General features: G+C 54.1%; 1 protein-coding gene across 3 annotated transcripts in view; it reads right to left on the bottom strand.

Annotated features, from left to right (window-relative positions):
- Positions 1-14,889: 14,889 nt before the first annotated feature.
- The window catches only part of MID2 (midline 2), a 53,382-nt gene continuing 49,346 nt past the window's right edge, over positions 14,890-18,925 (bottom strand). For all 3 annotated transcript variants that reach the window (XM_033072323.1, XM_033072324.2, XM_033072325.2), the window contains exon 10: positions 14,890-18,853. In XM_033072323.1, coding sequence (XP_032928214.1) covers positions 18,451-18,853 — 403 coding nt within the window. In that variant the 3' untranslated portion in view covers positions 14,890-18,450. The remainder of the gene's footprint in view (positions 18,854-18,925) is intronic.

Here is an 18,925-nt window from a genome sequence, read left to right as displayed (position 1 = left end):
TCCGTGGGCTCCTTCCTCCTTCCCACTCTTTTCCCAAGCTGCCCTTTCCAAAAAGGCTTGTCCTCACAGGCTGGTTCCATGGATGCATTCCAGGTGAGTTAATGAGGCTGAGAGGTGCTCGTGGCTGCCTCACATCAGTGAAATGGTGCTTCCAGTGCGGGAGCAATGAAAAACTCAGCGGGAGAACCACAGCTTGGGCTGGGCTGTTCTGTGCATCCATCCTGCTCTCAGGGCCAGGGCACGGCAGCAGGAGGGAGCCAAAGCTTTGATTTGCAGGGTGAGAGCTGCATAGAGTCCTGCTGAGAGTGGCAGGGCAGAATCTGGAGCCACAGCGGTGCTGCCAGAGGAAAGCAGTGTGGGATGGAGGCTTTGCTTGTGCCTGGGGTAAGCAGCTGAGCTAGGCTGTGTATCTCAGCAAAGCCCACGTGCTCAGGGCTGCAGAACCCTAGCCAGCCCCCCAGGAACTCTGACTGACCCCTGGAAAATCCTTATATATATATATATATATATATATGTATATGTGTGTGTGTATGAAAAACCCTCCTGCTCTCACCAGCTCTTCACCAGCAAACCTCTCCAGCCAAAACTAGAGACCCTGAGTGCTGCACAGAGGAGGAGAAAATCCTAAGGGAGTGGTCTGGTGTCTCAAGGAACAGCTGACACCCTCTGGAATCAGAGTGAGTCTCTTCCTCGGGCTCCTGACCCTCCCTGCCCTGTGGCTGCTGGTCCCAAGCCGCAGCTGCTGCCGGCAGCAGCTCCCGGAGCTCCTCGTGCACATTTTATGGGATTTGAGGAGTTGCAAGTGGCCTGATAAGGTTTGGAAGGGACCCTAAGGACTTCTAGTTCCAACCCCCTGCCATGGGTGGGGGTGCTGAGAAGCCTGGGGGGTTTTCCTGGGATGCCTGCTGTAAATACCCTGGGGATATTGCAGAGCACACGGGGCCTCTGCAAAAACACCCACATTCCCTAAAATAGTTTCCCAGCCAAAGCTGAGATGGTATTTAATGAGCCTGGAGTTTGGGTGAGGCTGGTTTAAGCAGATCCTTGGGTTTTCTCAGCTACCCAGGGCTCTGAATGAGCAAGATTCCGAGTTCCTGCCAGGAACAAATGTGTGTTTGCACAGATGGGAGGGTTACCTGGTTCTCCCCATCTGAGATGGGTTATTTACCATAAACATGTTTGCACTGGAGCTGTGAAATGAAATGTGCTGATTGAAATCCTGGGAGCAGCTGTTGTCTCGGCATCCCCCAGGAAAGTGTCACTGCCAGCTTTTCTTCCCTTGGAAGTGACACTGCAGATCAGCCCAGGGAATGAGTGCTGTGCTGAGGAGGGGTTTCTGTCATGCTGCCAGGGGAATAGCAGATTCCTGTTTGATGCATTAAGCAGCATGTAAAAATTTAATCAAAACTGCATTTATTATACATGATAGTGGGGAAAAAAAAGTGGTAAGGGCTTCTACTCTTCAGTAACTGCTTTAAAATTCCTCAAGAGGAGAGGGAAAGTGCTTCAGCTTAGTAGAAAAGCTTGAAAATAAGAGTGTTGCCATTAGTATTGTTGAGGTGACCCAAAAAGTGTTGGGAGCAAATAATAAATTAAAAAATAAAAATAAATGAAGTTCAGTGCCTGAGCCAGCGGTCAGAGCAGCCCAAGGGCTGTGATGGGCTGGGGTCTCCATACCCTGCGTGTGCCATGGGCTGGAGCTGCCACTGGAGCAGGAGAGCCTCAGGCTCTGCAATTTGTCCGTGCTGGGGGCAGGGGCACAGCCCGTGGGTGTGACTCTGTCTGGGACTTGTGCTCCTCCAGGAAGGGCAGAGGTGTCCCCAGGGGTGGGCAGGTCTCCAGCCTGGCTCAGGGTGGTCTCAGGTGATCTCAGGTGGGTGATGGGGCTGCTGCTCCTGCTCATAACCCCCGGCTGCTTCCCCAGCAGACAAAAACTCTCGTCCCCCTGGCTGGCAGCCCATGGCTTTGGCTGCTGCTCTGTTTGAGCAGAGGTTTGGTGAATTAGTGCCTGGGCAAACAACACACACGTAGGAAGGTAAATAACTCTTATTTCCAAGGTTACAGCTGAGAGGAGGCACAACAACATCCTTCATTGATGGAAGGGAAAACCAAGAAGGAAGAGGCTCTTGGACTAACTCAGAGCAGAGTGCAGGGAGCCAGAGCCAGGGGAGGGTGAATGGAAATCTGGGAGGATTCCTCAGTGCCATTCCCTGGGAAAAGCCAATATCACAACATGCATTTATAACATTCCCCACGCTGGGTGTATCCCACTCTCCTTTTCTCCCTGGAGCTGGGGGCACCCAGTGCCCAAGGAGGGAGGGCTCGTGCCCAGCCCATCCAGCCCCTGAGGAGCGGAACCCCATGGGGATTGGGAAATCCCCGGGGGTTTTTCCATCCTGGGAAAAGCCTCCTGGGCTTGTCTCCATTTGCTGGGACAGCAGGAGCATCCAGCTCCTGCATCCTACAGGAGTCTCCAGCTTCCTGCAGGGATTTTAGGCAGCAGGGCAATGTGGACTCACTTCTGGCGGCTGCTGCTCTGTCACCCTGAGCGGCTGAGAAAATGTGGGCAGGTTTTCATGGAAAAAGCCTCCAGTGCAGATTGAAATTCCTCATGGAGCACCAGCATGAGCCTCACGGTGTGCAGCAGCAGGGCCAAGGCTGAGAGCTGAGCTGAGCTTGTCTGAGCAAGGCTTAAACAGCTGGGGGGGGTCAGGAGGGCTCAGTCTGGGGGGGTCGGGGTCCTGCCCTGCACCTCAACAACAGCAGTATCACATCCCCTTCGTGGGATGGGAAAGTGTCCCCTCCCCTGAAATGACCCCTTTGAGTCCCTCCTCTGCCCTGGGCCAGTGAGCAAAGCCAGGGCTGGCAGGGCTGAGAAATCAGATAAAGCAGGAAAACAAAACTTTTCGTTTTTCCCCAGCAGTTAAAGAAAAGAAAAAAAAAAAAAAAAAAGAAGAAAGAAATGAAAGGAGAAAAGCTGGTGAGAGGAAAATTAATCTGGAAATCAGGTCTCTAGGAGTCACAGGGAAATTGTTTTCAGAGAGAAAATGATTGCAAAATACTGCATGAATAGGATTTTACCCTGTCAGACAAAAAGTGCAGCTGAGGGAAGGCCGGGCTGGTGGCAGTGGTAATTGGTTCTGACTGTAATTTAAACAAGGCAGGAGCTGCTGGAGCAGGGCCTAGCAAAGACAAAATTCTCCTGCTTGTCAGAAGAGTTGGGTGGCCTATTGCTGGAAAACAACTTTGTAACTTTCCAAATTGATGCTCTTAAATGCAATGTGGGGTTTATTTTTTTCAGATTAAAATAAAACTAACACCATCCCAATGAAAGAGATCAGTAAGAAAATGGTAATACTTTTATCTTTGAGAAAATAAAAATTAAAGAGTGGTTTTAATTATTTTCTTGCTTTAATACTGGGCTGACAAATAAATTTTTTGCCCTGATCTGGTGTGTGTTTGTGGGGGTTAAGGGGTTGGTTGTGCTGGCTGCAGAGTCTGGGAGCTCTTTTAGTACCGAGGGGAGAAAATGTTCAAATATGTGTCTAGAACATGACGAGGGGTTAGAAGGTTATTTGGCTCTGGCTGTGTTGTTGGGTTTTCATTGGAAAATCAATAATAATCCTGTCCCCATGTGCCAGTCAGTCTCTGCAGATCCAGGGGGATGAGCTGGTCACTCAGCTCCTCTAGACCTAAACCCTGGGAAGGCTTGGGGAAAACAGAAAAGTCATTTCAGGCCAACATGATAAAATATTTTTTTTTTTTCTGCCAAGAGTCCCTGCCAAGGGATCCCTGTCCCCAGCACATCCCTTTCACCCATCCCTGGAGCTGGGGCCTGCTGTGCCCAAGCACAGCCCCTGAGCAGCCCCAAACCTGCCAGCAGCACCAGAGCTCTCCTTTCAGCCCCTGGGACACTCCCAGGGCTTTGGGAATCCGTGGCTGTGTCTGTGGTGGCAGCCCCCAGCCTGGGAATACAAGAGAGAAAATGTTTATTTAATAGCAACTGTTGCCATGAAGGATGGAAATTCTGAGTGAATGTCCCAGAACTTCGTCACTGCTGTGGGTTTTACTGAGGGAAGTTTCAGCCATGGGTCACATGCAAGAGCTGTCCCCTGGGGGTTCCTGGGCAGCAGCACTCCCTATTTATGCTGTTTGGTTTAATCTGATGTCCCAGCACAATTCCATCAGAAGGAGCCAGAGCTGTTAAACCCATCCAAGCCACACTTCCCAAAACAGCCCCTGGATTTCCTTTCTCTCTCTGTGCTATTTATATTCCTTGTGCTTACAGAGAGAACTCAGCTCCAGTGCTGCCTTTTCTGCAAGTAAATAAACCCTCAGTTCTACTTTATTATTCCTTTTTTTCCCCCAGTAGATCTGAAATGAACATTCAGGCAAGAGCAGCAGGGTGCAGGGGCTGTGGGCTGGGGCTGCAGGGGTGAACTCCCCTCTTTACAAAGGGATTAAGCAGAGCTGTGTCTCAGCCAGGCTGTCCCCCCCAGGCTGGCCCCTCTCCACACCACAGCCACATCTCTGTCCTGGGCAGACCCCTGGATTCAACTTCACCTCCCTTTTTTCATTTAAAATCCAGCTGCCTGCAGAAAGCTGCTGAGTGGATAAATGGCTTGAAATGGTTGATGCAGAAACTGGGTCTTGGCACTTCCAGGAGGAGGAGTTTCCATGTCTTTTCATTTTACAAGTGCTTGGAAATGAGTTAAAAGATCAGCTGAAATGGAATGGAAATTGTTTGAAGTTCTTTAAATATGTGTATATGGATACACACACAGGGGGAAAAAGGGAGAAAGGGGGAATTCTGGTTTCAACTGTTTTCTTTTTGCCCTAGGTATTTTAATTTTATTTCAACTTCTCATCAGGATTTGTAAAAAAGACTCTTACTTCTTATTTTTAATTTTCTTGAAAATGTTTCTAGGATTAGGATCCAGCAGCCTGGGGAATAGGGAAAGGAGACCAGCACAAAACCTTGCTATGTCCTGGCAGGGAGGCGAAGTGCCTGTGCTAGGAGTTAGGGAAGAAAGGAAAACCTTGGTGCAACATTTGTCTGTACTGAAGGGTCACACAGCACCCAAACCACAGGGTTACATGAGCTGTGACTGTGTGCCTTGTGCAATTATCACCATCAGGGAGGTGTTTCCCAGCACAGGGCTGAGGAATTCCAGTGCTGATGCGATTTCCTTCCTCTCTTTCCTCAAGCCATTAATCTGGGCAGACTTTTATCATCCCCTCGCTGCCTTCCTGTGCACACAAGATGAGAAATGATCCAGGGCCACTCTGGGTTGTTGTGCTGTGATTTACTGCTCAGCTCTGGGGCTGGGCTGGGCTCTCCCTCCCTGGGCAGGGAGCCACCACCCAACACTGTCTGGGGACTGCAAGGGGACTTCATTATTTTTTCCAGATAGCAATTTCTGCTTGATTTTCAAGACTTGGTTCAACAAAAGCATCTTTGGAAGTGGTGGCAGATCCAGAACCAGAAGCACTGAGCTTGGGACACTGTGCAGGAACAAAGGCTCCTGCTCATCTTCCCCATGGCTCCTCTGGGTACCAACACTCTGGTTTTTATCCTGTGTTGTGCCTCACATGGCTCATGGCTCCCTGTGCTGGGGGAGCTGGGGGGATGGCACGGGGATGATGTGGGGATAATGCTAAAGGTGCGAAAGTGCACTATTCCTCCCCCACCCCCAAAACCCCACTGTGGTGGTTTGTATCTGTTTAAATCACACTTCATCCCTGGCAGCCAGCACAGCGTGCTGCAGCCTCATAGAGGCTTTGGGAATGGGGAAGGATAACAGCACAAAGAGGACATTTCCCTGGATCCTCTATTTGTGTAATTCTGTTCTATTTGCCAGCCCAATGCTGTGCTGAGCTATTTTATCATCATCTGTTTTCTGCCACAAAATTCCATTTGAATTCCCAGCCCCGATGCTGTGGGTGTCCTGGACATCCCCCAAGCTGTCAGTGCCTCTCCATGGCACAGGGCTGGCCTGTGCTCACCCTCCCTGCTTTGAGGGAGGCAATCAGTGGCTGATCACACATTCCAAATGCCTCGTTCCCGTTCTGGGTTCATTTCCCAGCACAGGAATGTTCCCTCTCCAGCATGGATCCTGCATACCAAACACGCTGCAGAGCCTCTGACGTTTTCAGTTCAAGGTCTTTCCTCCAATAGCCTCGGGTTTATCTCCCTAAAATCACCCCAAAGATCTCGCTGATGGCTCGGGAGGAGTGAGGCATGTGCTCATGTGCTCGGTGCTGTCATTGTGGGTGTGGGTCGGTGCTGGGTGTGACGAGGGAGTGACACCCCTCTGTACCATCAGCCCTGGTGCACTGGGGGATCAAAGAGACCATTAATTAATGCAATCTAAACCCAGATTTCCTGGAGTGGGGCTGGTTAATGGTGTGTCATGCTGCAGCAGCCTGGAGCTGTGAATCAGCCTGGCAGTGCCGTGGCCAGGGCTGCCAGCACTGGGCTTTGAATCACATCTGCTCGAGGTCTCCAGCAGACTGGAAAGGCTTAATTCCCCGGGTTCAATAAATAATGTGTCTGCTTTAAACACAGACAGTAATTCATGGCCTCTGCGTAACAGCAGCTCAAAGATCTTAATTTAAAGGTCTTTATGAGGATGATGCTCTCATGTGCTGCGGATGGTTATGGAGTCTCTCATTTTCAAATTATCGGGTAGAACTGAGCCCTGTTTTAATCTGGCCATTAATTAGAGGCAGTAATTGTTGCCCAGTGTCTCTCGGGCGCTCTAAGGCGAACAGGAGCAGTCATTGTGTGTGTGGGCAGACAGGAGCTGGCAGCACTCCGCTCTAATTGGGACCCAGCCCTGGGGAGGATGGGGCTGAGCAGAGTCCAAGGCTCCAGCCTGCCTGGTCCATTGCTCTGGGGTGATCAATTCACAGCCTGGTCCATCCCTCTGGGGTGATCAATTCACAGCCTGGTCCATCTCTGGGGTGATCAATTCACAGCCTGGTCCATCCCTCTGGGGTGGTCAATTCACAGCCTGGTCCATTGCTCTGGGGTGATCAATTCACAGCCTGGTCCATCCCTAATGTGATCAATTCACAGCCTGGTCCATCCCTCTGGGGTGATCAATTCACAACCTGGTCCATTGCTCTGGGGTGATCAATTCACAGCCTGGTCCATCCCTAATGTGATCAATTCACAGCCTGGTCCATCCCTCTGGGGTGATCAATTCACAGCCTGGTCCTTCTCTGGGGTGATCAATTCCCAGCCTGGTCCATCCCTCTGGGGTGATCAATTCACAGCCTGGTCCATCCCTAATGTGATCAATTCACAGCCTGGTCCATCCCTAATGTGATCAATTCACAGCCTGGTCCTTCTCTGGGGTGATCAATTCCCAGCCTGGTCCATTGCTCTGGGGTGATCAATTCACAGCCTGGTCCATCCCTCTGGGGTGATCGATTCACAGCCTGGTCCATTGCTCTGGGGTGATTTCCATGGGCACCTCTGGGGGGGATGGGAGGCAGCTGATGGGGACCCTTTTCTGGGATTTGGGGCTGCAGCTGCTGAATGGAACAGTCTGGGCAGAGAGCAGCATTGCTGCCAGCATTTGCACCCCAAAAGTGTCTGAAAGTGAAACGGGGTCATTTCCCTGCAGAGGGGAGTGGTCAGTGATCCATCACCGCCTGGGGATGGATCCTGTGGATGTGGGACATGGACAGTGCTGGACTTGGCACTGTTGGGACTGATGTCTCACAGGACTTTTTTCCATCAAAATGATTCCATGTTCCTGTGTGCTGCAGCCTTGCAGGGGGAGAAGCGGGCCTGGAATTCAGGATAATCTCCACATGCTGAAAAAATAGCCCAAAATCAATGATAGAAAATTCAATAATAACAAGTGCAAAGCACTGCACTTAGGCAGGAGGAAAAATAAATCATGCAAGAAGATGAAAGGAGGAATAATTGGCTCTACTGTGGATTCTCTATTTATTTATTTATTTACTGCCCATTTTTTATAAAAGCAGTTTCCTAGGGCTGGGGCAGCAGGGCCAGAGACAGGTTTGCACATTTGTGGGGAGCCCAGAGGGGGTGCAGGGGGGCTGAGACATTCCCTGGGTGTCCCTCCTCGTGCCAGCACCTTGACCCAGCAGTAGGCTCTGCCCTCCCTCACATGAGAGATTTCACAGCCTGTCTGTGGCTACAGGCAGCCCCACCCTTCAGAGAAAGCTGGAGTGTTTGGGATGAAATGATGCCCAGGCTGAGAGGGACCCTGGCATGACCTCAATGGATCCCTGGCAGGACTGAGCCAGCCTGAGCTGCAGCCCCACATCATCCCTCAGCAGGAGGGACTGCAGGATAGCTTTAGTGGCTGTTTGAAGAGTCATGGAACACTTGGGGCTATTTAATTGAAAGTAACTGTGCAAAGCCCAGAATTAATTCTTATTAAATATCTGCAGTGACATTTTCTTAAGTGGAAATTAAACAGGGATTAAGGTGAAGCCTCCTAAGACTCTCCCTGTTGTGACCAGGAATATTTTAAGGCACCAGAGTCTGTTAAATTTGGAGAAATGAGCTGATCTGGATGCACTCATGTTTTCCCCTCTCTCTGCGGCTGCTCAGGCAAGCAGGGGCAGCCGCAAGTTGAACCAGAGCAAATGGAATCATGGAATGGTTTGAGTTGGAAGGGACCTTAAAAAAAATCCAGTTCCAACCGTGAACAGGGACAGGAACAACTTCCACTGTCCCAGGCTGCTCCAAGCTCCAATGTCCAACCTGGTCCTGGACACTTGCAGGGATCCAGGGGCAGCCACAGCTGCTCTGTGCCAAGGGGAAGCCCCACGTGAGCTGTGGTGTCTTTGAGAAAGGAAAAAGAGCAGACAAAGAGAAGGCTAGGGACAAGGGAGGGCTGACAAGAGCGGCCAGCAGGGAGGGAGTATCAGGAAAGGGGCCCCTGTCCCTGTCTGGGCTGAGCCCTGGCCACTGCAGCAGCAGCCACGTGGATCACACTGTCCCCCCATGAGAAGCATGACCTGCTGAGAAGATAAAGATCTGGCTGGACATGGGGGCAGGAGAGCTCCTGTGGGAATGATGGGGACAGAAAGCTGAGTTTTTATGATGATTGGGTTCCCCACAGAGGCTGTGAGACATCGAGCCCGGGGCTGGGAGGAGGAGCTGCTGCCACCAGCTCAGCTCAGGCTCCAGGTCCGGCCATCTCCTCATCCAATGTGCTATTCAATTAATTAAATATTCTCTCTTCCAGATTGCTGGCTGAGGGTGACACACGCTTAATGAACAGCTGCAGGTCCCTAATCACATTGGCAATTAGGAATGTAATTAGAGCACTTGCAAGTGGTTTTCATGCTGATAAAACATGACAGAATGGAGCGTTTTCACTCACTGTCAGCTGCCAGACAATCTGTTACCCATCTAATGGCAATTTAATTACAAATTCCTCCACTACCCTCGTTTCCGGTCGCTCGGGTCCGTGGATAATTGGGCAGCTCTGGGGCTCTGCTGGGGCAGCACTGGCCTGGAGCAGAGGATTCCTGCAGAGGAGGGCCAGGAGTGGATCCCTCCCAGCTGAGGAAATGGTTCCAGCTGTGTCAGGAGGGTTGGAATGGACATCAGGGAAAGGTTCTGCCCCCAGAGGGTGGCCAGGCTCCCCAGGGAACGGGCGCGGCCCCACAGAGCTCCAGGAGCGTTCAGACACTGCTCCAGGGCTGCCCAGGGTGGGATTTGGGGGTGTCTGTGCAGGGACATGGGCTGGACTTGGTCCTGATGGCTTCCTTCCAGCTCAGGAGATTCCCTGATTCTAAGAGGGCTGAGGGGAATGTAGGTTAAATCCAGGAGCAGATACAGACACAGGCACACAGGAAGGGTTGTGCAGGTGGCACAGGGGCAGATCCCAGCTCCCATGGAACTAGGCACGTTAGGATTGGTTTGCATCACCCTGACTGATCCAGGGGAAATCCCACCTTGGGAACGCAGGTGTTTTGTGGGTGACATCTGAGGTGGCTGTGCCATCAGAGGTGAATGGCTATCCCTTTAACCAGCCCCAAACTGCTCCAGGCTGGCAGGGAGCAGAGGGACCATCCCCACCTGGCCACTTCCCCCCATGCCCACCTTCCCAGGCCATCCCAGGGGCTGAGGCCATTCCATGCTGGCCACCTCGGGCTCTGTGGTGGGCACGGGGCTGGGAGGTGCCTGAGGCTGCCTGAGGCAGTGTGGCTGTGCAGGGGACAGGGCTCAGGCTCCATTGTGGCACGAGGATGCTCAGTGGGCTCAGAGGATGCTGCTGAGCATTTGTGCAGGGAGTGAAATAAAATAACACTGTAATTTTGTCATCAGCAGCACTTCTCTCCATCCTCCAGGTGCTGTGTGGATGTTAAGAGAGTGTTTAATTCATTTTCAGGTGGAGCAGGATGAAAAACCCGTTTTACAAATGAAGACACCACTCAGGGTGACACTGGGAACGGAACAGAGGGATTTTAATGGCAAATGAAGGGCAAAGGTCTGCCAAATGATGGACATGTGTTTTGGTACATGGAAGCTTGGGTCCCAGGTATCCATTAAACCATCAAAGCAGCTGAAGGTGGTGATGGCTGCTCATCATCATCAGTAACCAAATTCATGGCTCTGATGGACCTTGAGCAAACTGCAGGTAATTCTCTCATTGTTCTGGTGTTTTGCTTCCTTGAATTATGGAATGGGTTGGGTTGGAAGGGACCTTAAAAATTGCCCAGTTCCACCCAGTTCATCCCAGTCTGCCCTGCAGCCACCTCCAAGCATCTCCCATGTGGCTGCCCTGGCAGCTCAGCACCGGCCCCATCACCCAGGGAATTCCTGCCAGGCTGTGGGGCAGAGACACCTGAGCCTGGGCAGGGGGAGGAGGATGATGATGATGAGGATGATTATGAGGATGGAGTTTCTGCCAAGGCCAAGCACAGATCCAGGCTCCACCCCAGCATCCTGAGCAAAGGCAGCCAGCCCAGACAGCTCCTGTCAGCCAGGAGCTGCAAGGAGCATTTTCACACAGCCAGCTCTGCACAGAGTCCCAGTGCTGGATGCCAGCTTGCTCCTGTGTGAATAAACAGGGACAAACCCAAGTCAGGGCAGGAGAGCAAGGCCCATGTGGGGAGAAGGCACCTGGCTCAAAGCAGTGGGAAATGGGGCGGGGGGCTGAGGCTGAGGGGATTTTTGAGGCTCAGGGTAGCTGTGGAGGGCTGTGTGTGCCTCGGGGAGCAGAAGGACCCATGGGAGCCCCCCCTGTGCCCCTTCCCCGGGCAGGGTTGGCACCCCCTGCTCTCTGAGGGCTGATGGGAGTCTGCTGCAGCTCTGGATGTCTCAGAATCCCCCTGCCCCCCCAGCCTCATTTCCTGGCTGGTGTTTACTTCTCAAACTCCTGGGAGTGCTTGGCTCTCGCATCCTGCACTGACCCAGTTCCTGCTGTTGCCATGGAGAGCTGGACCCAGTTCCACGAGCAGTCCCTGTGCTCTCCTGACTGGCTCCAGAGCAGGGAGGATGCAGTGGGGAGCCTGGGTGGGATGTGCTCACCCTGGATGGGATGTGCCCAGGAGAGGGGCCATCTGGGATCTGCAAGGGCTGATGAAGGGCTGGAGTCTCCTGCTGCCTGCTCCAGGTGGGTCAGGACAGTTCCTGCAACTCAGGATGGGTTCCTGGAGCTCAGGAGGCTCCCCCTGCAGCCATTTTTAGTCTGAGACACGAGCACTGATGTCCTCACCACCTCCTTCCCTCCCTTCCCTTCACACATCTTAAACCCCAGAATTCTTCAGTAAAGGCTCCTGGTTTCCTTCCAGGTGTTGTCCATCACTCCATAGCCAGACCAGGAATATTACATGAGGCTCAGTCTAATGATCAAGAACATTCAGTTTTAGGAGCTGATTCTTCAGATGAGGATTTAAAATCTCAAGTTCCATGAAGTATTAATTCAGGCCAGCTCAGACTCAAGCTCATTTGCCCTGCACAGTCTATGAGCAGCTCAGGGTGTCATTCTATTTTCATTCATTTATTTAACTATTGGGGTGTTTTTTCCAGCCTGGAGTGAAATCACCAGTTAAAGGGATTTTCATTCCTGGATGGGAGAGCTGTAGTGTGTATTCCCAGTGAGGATTACCCCACCCCAGTGCAAGGATTGCTGCTGCTCTTCCCTCTCTTCCCTCTCTTCCCTCTCTTCCCTCTCTTCCCTCTCTTCCCTCTCTTCCCTCTCTTCCCTCTCTTCCCTCTCTTCCCTCTCTTCCCTCTCTTCCCTCTCTTCCCTCTCTTCCCTCTCTTCCCTCTCTTCCCTCTCTTCCCTCTCTTCCCTCTCTTCCCTCTCTTCCCTCTCTTCCCTCTCTTCCCTCTCTTCCCTCTCTTCCCTCTGCAGCCTCCCAGAGCAGGGGGCAGCTCCAGGGTCCTCAGGTTTTTCAGCTTTCTCAAGGGAGGCATTTCTTAAATTTTCTATTTCATGAACTACTGAAGAAATGAAAAGAAGCCAACACCAACCTTCCCCTCAGCCCCCCAAACCTGCCATTAGCCTTCCCAAGTCCATGCCACATGCTTTTTTTTTCCCCTCCTGGCTGTCTTGAGGAATCCATTTCTGGATTGATTTTCGGTATTTGTGACACTGCAACTCTTGTGTTTGAGGCGCATTCCTGGAAAGCAGCAGCAAAGCTCATTCCATCAACTCAGAGCAGCCTTTCCCTTTCCCTGAGCTGAGCTGCCATGTGAGTGATGGTTTTAAATTGGTTTTCACAACGAGGGATGCTGTTCCCTAGAAACCCAGGCTGACAGGGAAAGGCACCAGATAAAAGCAGGAAGGGAAAGGGGAGAGCTCCTTCCTGCGCTCATGCTGGCACTGGCTGTGCTGGGAAAGAGGTGACCAGGGATGAATCCCGGGCTCCAGGGGCTGTGCCAGATGAATCCTGGGCTCCAGAGGCTGCGCCAGCGATCCCTGGGTCACCCCAGCCCTGGCAGGGCTGCAGCAGCTGCCTGTGCCCTGTGCTGCCTGCAGGAACCAGCACCAGTCCCATGCTGCGGATGGAGCTTTGGCCACAGCCAGGGGACACGGAGGTGACATTTCCTCCCTGGCTCCATGCAGTCCAGGCTGATCCTTTGCCATCTGCTCTGCCCTTGCCCCTCACGCCTGTCCTTGGGCTGGCACCGAGCGGGCTCTGAGCCCAGCCAGCCTGGCAGCCCCAGCAGGATGAGCTCCAGCTCTGCTGTCCCAGAGCTTTCATCCCTTCGGCCCTTCCCTGGACTGTGCTTTGTCCTCTGATGGGTTTCAGGCTGGGATAAGGAAGCACACCTATGGAAAGCCTCGAAGAGAACACTCCTCCCTTCCAGGACTCATTTCCCTACCTAACACCGGCCCTTCCACAGACAGTGGTGCAATCTCCGGAGCTTCCTCTCTCTCCGTGGGGTGGAGGGAGGAGGGATAGGGCGGCTGTGATTCTCCAGATGAGGCTCTGCTGTTCCAGTGCCCATTTGTGGCCATTTGGGGAATGTTTCTCATTTGGAAGGTTTAATTTTTCAGTTTAAAAGAAAAGAAAAGGTTTCTGTGTTGTGTCAATCCCATGGATTGGGGAGCAGCTCCTCTCCCACGGTGAAAGGAGAGGATCTGTGTCCCCTGGCACCGGTTTGTGCTCCCATTGTGTCCTTGCTGCTCTCTGGGCGCTCCCTGGGGCAGGTTTGGTGCCAGAGCTCTTGGGTCTCTCCTGCCCCGGGGCTGCTCCCCAGGGCTGGGGCACCTCGGGCTTCTGGGACCTGTGTCAGGACCTGTTTGACCAGAGGCCAGAGCTCAGGAGGCACCTGCAGATCCCCACACAAGTGTGCCAGATCCCACACGCTTGTCCCAGGACACACAGCAAAGCAGGCTGGAGCAGTGATGGGGTGGAAAAAGGGAACAGGGTTGGGGGGTCTGGGGCTGCCCTTCCAGTCTGGAGCAGGGAATACAATGTCTGGGACTGGGGGCTGTGAGCCCTGGGCACTGCAGCTCCCCACTCCTCGCTGTGGGGCTCTGGGCAGTGGGGTCCTGGTGGCAGAACCAGGAACACCAGCCCCAGCCCATCACGTGCCACTGCCACCCACAGCAAGGGCAGAGCCCTGGCCAGTGAAACACCACAGGTTTGTTCCCAGTGGAAGCAGCAGCTCATCCTCCAGGCAGGTTCCAGGTGCTGGGGATTAATCTTTAACAGGAAAAAGCCTGGAGCAAAGGCATAAAGCAGGAAATATTTAATTCCACAGTGTTGGTTCGTATCGTATGTTTTCCACTTAATAAATATTTCAGGCACTTGTGCTCCAGAAATGGGCTCTGTCTTCTGCATGTCTCTGTGCTTGGGTTCTCCACATAAGGCTGCCCCAATGCCCCTTGTCCAGGGGTTCCAGCCCAGTGGTTCCAGCACAGGGCATGCCCCCTGCCCCGGAGGACCCCAGGGATGTGGGGCTGGGAGGGACCCCAATTCCCTCCCTGGCTGCCAGTCCCTATGCAGGGGGGGCTGTCACACACTCAGCTCCATCCCCACCCTCTCCAAGGCACTGGGGGGACACGGCTGGCACTCAGAGGTGTCCAGAATCCCTGTGCCCACCCAGCACTGGGAGAGGCTGGCACATGCAGTGTCCTGGAGTGTGGCACATCATGCAGGGGCTGGCAGCAGGGTGCTCAGTATTTTTGTGTACAGATGGTTTGGATGGAGCTTTAGCACCCCCTGTGCCTGGGCACCCACAGGCTTCAGGCTGGGCTGAGCACAAGGGTGGTCCCACAAGTCCCCTCTGCTCCTGTGGATGCATGCCCACATGCTCTGCCAGGTTTGGGGACACTGTAGTGGCCAGCAACAAGATCCCAGGGCTGTCCCTGCCCTATAGCCTCCCCCACACACAGACAAACCCAGTAACATATATATATTATATTATTTTTATATATATATATAATTTTATATATATACACATTAACAAAGAAGTTGCAAAAAAAACCAACAAAAAGGGAGAAACCCAACAGGAAGAAGAGCCCTCCCCCCAGAAGCAGGAATGTTACAGTGGGAGGAGAGGCTGAGGAGAGCCAGGAGTCCACACATCCCAAACTTGTTCTGGTGTCAGCAGGAGCAGAGGAGCAGCAGCAGCACCCTGAGCCCCCTCCTGTCCCAGGATGGGGCTGCTGCTCCCCAAACCATGGTGCCAATGGGATGGGCTCTGCTTTCAGTACCACAAGAGGACAATGTGGGTGGCTGGGAAGGGTCCCCAGCCCCTGCTTGGGGTGTGGGGCTCCCCCAGCCCTGCCTGGCCAGGTATGAGACGTGTGGGGGCCGGGGGTCTCACAATTAGTGCAATTTCATCAGGTGCAAACGTCACGTTAAGGGCTTGTGGTCTGTGAGCTGAGGATGCCAAGGGCTCCCTGAGCCCATCCCAGCACTGCCAGGGCCAACACCACCTGCAGGGCCTGGCATCTCTCCTGGCATCCCTGCAGGGTGGCACAGCCCCTTCCGCCACGAGCCCTTCCCGTGAAACACATCCAGCTGAGAGCAATGGAACCCCCAAGGGAAATGGGGCCATGTGCCAGGCTGGGGGATGGCAGTGCCCTGCTGCCCCTCCCTGAGCTCCTGCACCTGGGAGCTGGGAGCAGCTGCTCCTGTACTCAGGAGGGGGCAGGAGGAGGGGTGCATCCATGGGGAAGGGTGCATCCGTTCCTGGATCACAGGGAACCCCTCCAGCTGGGCAGGACCAGCAGCAGCAGCCTCTTCCCTGAGGTGCTGCCACCTCCCTTTCCCAAAACCTACAGCCCAGGTACATGGAGAGCTGTCATGCTGGGCTCTTTTGTACCCTCTCCTCCTGGGCAAAGCTGTCCCCCACCAGGCTCACCAGCATCATCCCCTGGCCAGGTCACTGGAAGGGGTCACCAGATGAATTCTGAGCTGGCTCCAGGTGAGTTCAAGCTGTCTGTGCCACAGCCCCATGGGCTGAGCCCCCAGAGCCCTGTCCAAGGCAGAGGACATGTCCTGTCACTCCCAGAGCCTGGGCTTTAGAACCACAGAACAGGCTGAGTTGGAAGCGGCCCATCAGGATCACCCAGTCCAGCTCCTGGCCCTGCACAGACATCCCAACAATTCCACCCTGTGTTTGGGAGCTTTGTTCAAAGCCCCTTGGGCTCTGGCAGCCTTGGGGCCATGACCATTCCCTGGAGAGCCTGGGCAGTGCCCAGCACCCCTGAGGGAAAACCCTTTTCCTGACATCACCCTAACCCTCCCCTGACTCCTGCCTTTCCTCAGTCCTGTCACTGGTCCCAGGAATGAAGAGATGGGTGCCTGCCCCTCCACTCCCCCTGGCAGGAGCTGAAGATGACAAAGGGGCCTCCCCTCTCTTCTTCTCCAGCTGAACAAACCAAGTGACCTCAGCCACTCCTCACAAGACCCCTCCTGACCCTTCTCCACCCCCAGAGCCCTTCTTTGCTCACTCTTCAATAGCTTCATGCCTTTTTTATACTGAGGTGTGTAGAACTACCCTCAGGGTTCAAAGAGAGGCTGCTTGAGCCTAGAGCACAGCATGACAATGCCCTCCCTGATGCCCCCAGAGCAGGGATTTCCCTCCTGGCTGACAGCTCCACCTGGATCCTGGATGGACCAGGACCCGCAGGCCCTCCCACAGCTGCTCCACACGCCATGCCCACAATCAAGGCTGCCCCATCCCAGGCACAGAACCCAGCACTTTCCCTTGTTAAACTCCTCATGACTGGTGATTCCCCATCTGTCTGATTTGTCTGGGTCACCCTAGAGGTCCCTCCGCTCTTGAGGTTGGCAGCTCCTCCCAGCTCAGTGCTGTCAGCAAAGTGACTCAGTGTTCCTTCCAGTCATTAACAATGCAGATTATTAATGAAGATGTACAAGGGCACAGGGCTGAGGATGGATCCCTGCAGAACCCCACCAGCGACCAGTGCCAGCCTGATGTCACCCTCTGTGCCTGATCCTGAGCCAGCTGCTCACCCACCCCACGATGTGTTTATGTCCAGAAGGACCCTAGAAGAGACACGATCAAAAGCTGCTGAAGTCCAAAAAGATTGCATCTCCTGGCAGCAAGCACCAGCTGCCCTGGGCCACCATAATGCCTGAAATCCTTGCCCCCACAATGTCACAGCCACTCACATGCCCACTGGCCCCCAACTGGTGACAACAGGGCTGTGTGCCAGCCCAGCTCTTCCTGGCTTTTCAAATCTGGAGACTGGAGCTTGGCCAGGGGATGATGCTTGTGGTTACTGGGAATACTGGTGACACCCAAGAGCTCCCCGTAACCAGGACTCTGAGCTCTGGGACAGGCTTAGTCCTTGGCCACAGAGCAAACAGGATGGCTCCACACTCACACCACCACAGAGTCACGGAACAGCTTGGGCTGGAAGGGATCTTCGAAATGCACCCAGTCCCATCCCCTGGCATGATGGAGAACAAACCAGAAGTCAAGATTTGGGGTCATAAACTGAGATTTTGGGTCACAGAGCATAGAGGTGGTCTTTGAGCAGGACTCTACTGCAGGCTTAGAGTAGGAAGATGAGATTTTGCTGCTGGGACACCAGACAGGAATGGTGGAGGCCTGTGACCAGCAGGCACTGCTTGCCAGACCCCACATCAGGAAGGAACCATACCTCTGTGCCAGGGCCCAGGCTCCTCAGGGATGCAGCCCTCCCTGGTTAAGGAGGAGATGGTGAGCTGAGGGTCCATGGCTCTCCCCTGCAGAACCCTGAAGATGTAACAGGAGCCTGCCATGTGCAGCACAGACACGCACTGGAAACACCCTCAGTGCCATTCTCACTGCCACAGACACCACGGGACCACCAGCCACCACACAACCACTGCCCACCAAGACCAGGGCTCCGAGCCTCATTCACCCCACCAGGGAAAGCACCGAGCCTCAGCCACAGGGCAAGTCCTCCCTGGAAGTGCTGCTCAGTGCCCTGGAAGCGCGGCTCAGTGCCCTGGGCTCAGTGCCCTGGGCTGTGCTGCTCATTGCTGCTCAGTGCCCTGGGTCCCCACTGGGCTCCAGAGCCCAGCCCCCCTGTCCCAACCTGTGCCTCATGGCAGACACCAGCCATTCCCTGTCCACCACAGCACCTCAGCCACCCTGAACCCCGCCCTGGTCTATCTAGCCCCCAGGGGAAGGCAGAACCATCCAGGTGACAATCTTCTTGGGGAGAGATGGAGCCACCATGTAAGAGCAGCTCCAGGCACTCCTGCTCACTCTGGAGCTCACCAGCAGCAGTTCATTTCTAGCTGTGGTCGAGGTTTCTCCACATTCCCACTAAGGAGATGGAGCTGGGTGTGGGCAGTGCTCGATTGCTCGGGTGCCACGGTGGCTCCTTGGCATGGCTACCAGTGGGCAGCTCTGGCCACCTGCACCCCAGGGCACGGGCAGGCTGGCAGCCCAGTGCCATGCTGTCACCCCTGGGGCAGGCTGGCAGCCCAGTGCCAGGCTGTCACCCCTGGGGCAGCCCAGTGCCACTAGTGACAGGCTTTCATCCCTGACACGTACGGGGACTCCTGAGGCCGGCAGTTACACTCCTGCTGCTCAGGGTAATCGATGAAATCTGGGGCAGGCAGCCCCGAGAGGATCATCAGGGATTTGTTCCAGATGGTGAAGGTGGGGCACACTGGCAGGATGAAGGACACCTCGAAGGTGTGCAGGTGCAGGGAGTTGGCCGGGTCATAGAAGGAGAGCGCGTTGTTGTCGTAGTCCAGGAGCACACCGAGGCGCTTCATCTGCGGGTGCACCTCCACCAGCATCTCCTTGTTGTTGTGCCGCACCACAAAGTTGTTGTTGCAACGGGAGAAGACCCACGAGGAGGAGTTCTTGCCGATCCACTCGTTCTTGGGGGCTGACTTGTAGGCCACGCCGATGGCGTACCTGCGGGAGAGGAGAAGCTCAGCCTTGGCACAGCAGCGAGCCCAGCCCTGCTGGCTGGGGCAGCTTTCAGAG

The sequence above is a fragment of the Catharus ustulatus genome, chromosome 14 (assembly GCF_009819885.2).
Source record: "Catharus ustulatus isolate bCatUst1 chromosome 14, bCatUst1.pri.v2, whole genome shotgun sequence".
NCBI classification, from domain to species: domain Eukaryota; kingdom Metazoa; phylum Chordata; class Aves; order Passeriformes; family Turdidae; genus Catharus; species Catharus ustulatus.
This window is presented reverse-complemented; position numbering and strand designations above follow the sequence as displayed.